Source organism: Brachyhypopomus gauderio, chromosome 18 (genome assembly GCF_052324685.1).
Source record: "Brachyhypopomus gauderio isolate BG-103 chromosome 18, BGAUD_0.2, whole genome shotgun sequence".
Taxonomy (NCBI): domain Eukaryota; kingdom Metazoa; phylum Chordata; class Actinopteri; order Gymnotiformes; family Hypopomidae; genus Brachyhypopomus; species Brachyhypopomus gauderio.
Window position 1 is genome coordinate 20,436,449 of NC_135228.1, and position 6,145 is coordinate 20,442,593.

A 6,145-nucleotide genomic window follows, 5' to 3' on the forward strand; every position below is an offset into this window, starting at 1 on the left:
CATCATAGCAAAGAACCATGGAGACATATTGTACTGAGGGAAAGAGGAGAGACAGAGAGAGAGAGAGAGAGAGAGAGAGAGAGAGAGAGAGAGAGAGAGAGAGAGAGAGAGAGAGAGAGAGAGAGGTGAAGCAGCAACTGAGGGAGGGGGTGGGAGGGTATCCCATACCTCTTATGTCACATACATACATGCTTATCACACTAAAGTCTTTGATAAAGCTGAGAAACATCACTGCGTCCCAGAAACACAGGTAGAGACCATGAATGACATTATTTACATTGTGCCTGAAACAGATGGCTCTCCTTCTGCATCTAAAGACTGAAAATAACTCTCTAGCAGCTTGTGCATTTGGATAACATATGGAGACGCAGTTTACCACCCTCCTCTATTTCCATGTGGCTTTTTAATTTATCTGCTCCCAACAACCAGCAAGACCTCGAAGAGTTGAAAGAGAAGCAGCAAGCACCGTGTCCCACTCAGCACGCACCTCTTGGGCTCCTCCCCAGGTAGGCGGTGCCACTGCTAGCCAATGGCTGCGGTGCTTTAGATCCACCTCGTGTCCGTCTGGGTGCATATTTGTTGGCCCATGGACCAGAGGACATCCAGGCACATCCAGGCATGGACTCTGGCTACAAACCTGTACCCATGTGGATCTCCGTGATGAACTGGGAGACGATGCTCCGCCCATCCGGCTTTGGACAGGTTGGGGATATAAGAAAGAGGATTTGCCCCCATCCATATCACTGTTCTAAGGGCTATAGCTCCCCAGGCTTCTTAATTGTGGCATGAAGCCCTGGAGCTATTTCACGTACAGTACTCAAAGGCTGCTGAGAGAAAATATGTCCTGTAGTGTTCCAGCAGAGCCAGATAGTGTTCCAGCACTGCAGATTAAACATCCTGAAAATATTTATTGATCCTCTTTGATACGTAAGCCGACAGAGGGATATTTCAATCACTGGGTTCACTAACCCTGGCTAAATAATTAAAATGTATACGTTTTAATAGACTATTAAACATTTTCTTTTGTATTTGTCATGAAACTCTTCTTCTTTGGGTACTGAGTTCATGTTTCTTGGACTTCGAGCGCAGAAGTTTGTTGTAATATGAAACACCGCGGGCTCTGTAATTGGTTTACATTCTAAGCTTTTCAGTACCACGCAATGCCTTTCAGTACCATGGACAGCTCATGGCGTTTCGGCGTTGCCATAGGGAAATTAGGTTAAAAAAACTCCAACGTTACCTAATGAATGAATTATTGTCCTCGTATTTTTTTGCATCGTATTAAATGCTAAAAACACTCATTTTAAAGCACAAACATGTTCGCTTTACTACATATTTGAGGAATTAAAATCTCCAAGTTCTCACAGGAGCGATTTACGACAGTGCAAAATCAAGCGTGTAAAGAAACTATATGACATCAACAATGGTTATTGATCAAACATCAGCAGGCAATGTGTAGTCATTTAGCCGAGTAAGATACCCATCCGGGCAGCCAGACAATCGATGACATTGGCAGTTGGATGGACCTCCCATGCTTATTCATGAAAGCTCACATTAATCATCTTGATTCCTCCGCGAAACGACACGCTCCATATGCCGTAGCTAAATAATGAAGTTATAGAACGCATGCTCTGTGGTCAAACATGGGTGTATGATAGGTGATCTATCCATAGCTCAGGGTCAAATGACCATGTAGAATTCAGTGGGCTGGACATTTTTGACATCTGCTGTTTACGCAAAATAAACTTAAGTTTCAAACAAGCACCCCCCCCCCCCCCCCCCCCCACTCACACACACACACACACACACACACATACATATATATATATATATATATATATATATATATATATAGCGAGAGATAGAGAGAGAGAGAGAGAGAGAGAGAGAAAGGGAGAGAGAGAAAAAGACGGAAACGCCATCCGCTAATAAAAATGACAGAGTAAAATTTACATTTGTATTCACCTTGACCGCGTCCGCATGCGTGACCCTGTCGAAAACTTTATCGTTTACTTTGAGAATCTGGTCCCCGACTCTTAGTTTCTCTTTCTCGGCCAGTGAACCCGGCTCGACGAGAGACACATAGATCCCGACCCCGTGCTCGGAGCCTCCGCGGATGCTGAAGCCCAGTCCTTCGTTACTCTTGTGACGCTTCAGAGTTACTTGTCGGATCTCCCCCGGGGGCTCCGGCAGGAAATTTCTGCCTAGCAAAGGAATGAGTGTCGCTGTCCCATCGCTGCTGGTGCTGAAATTATCGGGGGAGCCACGCACCGCCGTTAGAGACTGGGGGGGATGTCCAAGCAGAGTGGGACTGGAACTCGAGGCTTCGGGTGCAGGCTCGGGGTCACCATTACTATTTGCTAACGCATCCGATTTCAAATACAGACCCTCAGAAGTGTACTGGTCAAACAAGAGCTGGTCAGACCGCGGTATGACCAAGCGCAGCATGGGCAGAAGCTGGCGCTTGCTCGGCGCGTTGAGGATGACTTTGAGCGTCTGGACCAGGTCGTAGACGTTGCGTTTGGAGTGGTACACGTTGAGGCAGTGAATGAACTGCTCTCGCTCGAAGTCACTGAGCAACAGATTGAGAGCGTTGTGCAGCTTCCTGACGTTTGCGGAAAGTGTGCGCGTGCTGGACGCCACCGAGTTGGCGGAAGAGGAGTTCAGAGACATGCGCTCGAGATCCGTACTCATCCTCGCCCTCCGCCCGAGTCACGCTGAAGCAGGATGGGGTCCAACGCCGCGTCTACCGGCGACTCCGGGCCAGCACATGGCACCGGGGTTCTTGTGCGTCACTTTTCATATTGCTTACCCAGTCAAACAGCTGATGGGCTGATGACTTGGTTGCCTTCACTACAAAGCACATATGTAGTGTGGATAGTCGACGACAGGACTAATTGAGAAAAGTTTCGAAATGAAAATCGTTACACCATATTGCACAATAACGACGTAACATACATTCGTGTAATAACTGCTTTTGGACTGTAGTATTAGCGAATTAGTGTATTAAATGACAGGATGTATATTTATGCTTATTAAAAAAACGCGTAGATTTTTAGTAGCCTACCCTGAATTTTTAGCAGGTCCAAAGGCGTTGAGTTTGTTGGTGGTGGTGTTAGTTTGCTTGTTTTTGGTATAACGCTATTCTTTAGTCCTATTTAATTAAAAAAAAAAGGTCAAGTGGCCCGATCGCCGTCTCCAATATCCCCGGTGGAAACGTCGTCAGCCGTGCATCCTCGCATCAGAGCAAGAACACCTGTTTACGCGTCAAAAGCTCAATCCCAAACAAAACATTTGCATTTCATGACCGCGAGAGAAACAGCAGCATGAACTTCTGACCAAGTCCTGATCCACCATCACACAAAGTCCGCGGCAGCCCGTCTAAAGTTATTTAGCAAATGGAAATACATCCTAGTTCCAAAGGAGGATCTGCGTCCGCACAAAGTGACCAAAACTGTCCAAGTACTCAAATAATCCCGCAGCTTTTAAACTTTTCGATCCATTAGTACGTGAAGAACATAAATAAAGGGGACAAACGCCTGACGGCCGATGCGTGGCCGACAGCGCGAGGACGAGCTCGACTGTGCACGCTCGCTCCTTCTGCAGGAAATGACGCAGTTATGGGGAACGAGTAAGTTGCTTAGTAACCAATAACACACATGCGGGGCGTGCTCGCGTAGGGACCTTACCAATAATATATTGGTTATTTTTAGATGTATTGAAAGCCATCAATCAGTGTGCTCTCTAGTACATCATAGAGCTGAACTGTTGCGCTCTTCAAAGCCCTCACTGCGGAGTACAGACGGAGCTCAGCGGTGGGGGGGTGTTGACTCTGAGATTTAAAAGCACAAGCGTCGACAATAACGTGTTGTCCCCCCCCCCTCCCCCCGGCAGCTTGCACACAAAGGCAGACATAATAATTTGCTGAGTCTCAAACAGACTTACTTTCGGAAATAACATTTACTTCAGAAATAGCTGGGTGTAGCCTGTGACCTGCTGATAAATTGAGAGTGATGTAGAATGCCAAGAGAAATTATGCCCTCCCCTGAGCTGTAACTCCCCCAGCCCTGGGCTACGACCCCCCTGCAAAAGCCATCTATGCCTAAAGCTGTGTTATCGCGCTCATTTGCTGGAGTTTACTAAATCGCAGGCAACTGAGTCCGAGATAAGGCATTAAAGACATATAGTACTAAGCAGGAGCAGCAATCTTTCCTTTATAAATCTGCTCACCATTAAATAATGAGGTGGCCAGCTTGTTTTTATTGAGCTGTGAGACCCACATGAACCATAAAGGGGCAGTTTATGGGGGGGGGGGGGGGGGGGGTGGGTATGGGAGTTGGGGGTGTTGAGGGGCTAGGGGGACAGAGACTGAGATAGTGAAAGAGAGAAGGGAATGAATGACTGATGGAAGTAATTAATGGAGTTAGGGAGTGATGATTGCAAGAAGGCAGAGTAAACACATACTGTACAGTAGATGGGACCCAAACAGACAGAGACAGAGAGTTACAGCAGGTTTAATTCAAGCAGAATAAGCACAGGGGGAAAGGTAATTAACTCCATCTCCCCTTTCCCTGTCAGCAACAGCAGTCTTAATGACTTTAGTGATTTCTCTGATTTTCAATTTACTCCACAAATTGTGGTGCTTTATTGTGCATGCCATAACAGACAAATATTAATGGCAATCAGATACAATAATACAATTTCATGTTACTGGGGAGCTGTTCAGTTTTGCTCGTGTAATGTTCAGTGCATAATGGTGCAGGTGAAGGGAGAATCTGCTGCATGCACACGTGTCAGTGGGTGTGCGTGTTTGTGAGTGTGTCATTCAAAATGTGCCGTCTTGTGCAAGAAACCACAAATAATAGTATATACAAGTGCTTCCAACCAATGACCGATTATTTTAATCACCAGGAAGACATTACATAATAGACTCGGGCTGGATGAATCAGTCATACCTGGTGTCATTATTCTGCGAAGAGCAGAATGTATTCACCCTGTCAACACTTCTGTCTGAGATCCCCTAGAAAGGTCAGATTTGATTATCTTGCATGAACTACCACAGGTTGTTGTTCTTTTTTCGAACTGAAAATCATTATGAATAAATGAATCACTAAAATGCCTAATTTTACATAAATGCATAAATAAAATGCATAAACCTCCTGCCTGGTTAACATTCCTTTGGTTAACAAACCAAAGTGTTTGGCTTGACAGAGGGATGGTTGGTTTAAGTATTGATCTAATACTTCACTTCTTGTTTTTATCTTCAGTCCCTTTACATTCTTGTTTTGGGCAATTTAGAATAAGCAGACCTGATAAACTTGATTTATGGGTTGAAAAATATGCACAGCACAATTGTAGATTTTAAACATTGTTATTTGCAGCTGCTGATTCATTCCTCGAAGTAATAGAAGCTTTCAGCTTGTTCAATTTGAGATCATCCCTGAGCCAGAACACTGGTGGATTTAGAGGGTAAGTGTTCCCCACCAAGAACTGACTGCTCTCGCCATTTCATTGGTATTATTCATCATGCTAATGACTTCAAGCAACAATCAGATGGCGCATAAACATTATGGCATCTTAAGATGGCAGAATTGTGATCCAACACACTTTTGAGGACTTCTTGTTCATACTGTTCAGTTAGTGCAAATGAAGCCGAGGAGCATGAATGACCTTTCGCGTTCCTTCAGAGCCACAGCCGCCCTCTCCTCCACCCCTGCATGCTTTAACCTTTGCTCATCTCTCCCTATTGACTCATTTGGCTAGTTTGAAAGGTGTCTCGTCCAATTACACTCAGTGGTCAGACTGCCAGTGTGCATTACATCTCCGTGCTCTGAGAGTTTTAAGCTCCTGTGGCCTCCCTTCCTGTGACAGGGCGTCTCCTCCTAAAATCAGATCTCACCAGCTTGGCTAAGTACCACAACAGATGCACAACATCACAAAAAAAGACAATTTCATAGAAAACCAGATTACATACTATTGTGTGTAGGTGAAGATGGTTGAGCAGCTCAGGCTCCATGTTTCGTCTCTTAATTCTTGTCCCGTTTGGTTCTCGTGGTAGGCGGTGATCACAGGCCACAACCGCACACTTTTGTCTTTTCTAGCCAGCTAGAGTCACTAAGTAACAGGCCCTTTAAGCTCAGAGTAG

The 6,145-nt window shown here is 45.3% G+C and overlaps 1 protein-coding gene across 5 annotated transcripts in view; it reads right to left on the minus strand.

Moving 5' to 3' along the window:
• whrna (whirlin a) overlaps nucleotides 1–3,134 on the minus strand; it is a 57,738-nt gene extending 54,604 nt beyond the window's left edge. For all 5 annotated transcript variants that reach the window (XM_076980028.1, XM_076980027.1, XM_076980029.1 and 2 more), the window contains exon 1: nucleotides 1,966–3,134. In XM_076980028.1, the coding sequence (XP_076836143.1) occupies nucleotides 1,966–2,694 (729 nt within the window). In that variant the 5' untranslated portion in view covers nucleotides 2,695–3,134. The remainder of the gene's footprint in view (nucleotides 1–1,965) is intronic.
• Between the last annotated feature and the right edge of the window lie 3,011 nt (nucleotides 3,135–6,145).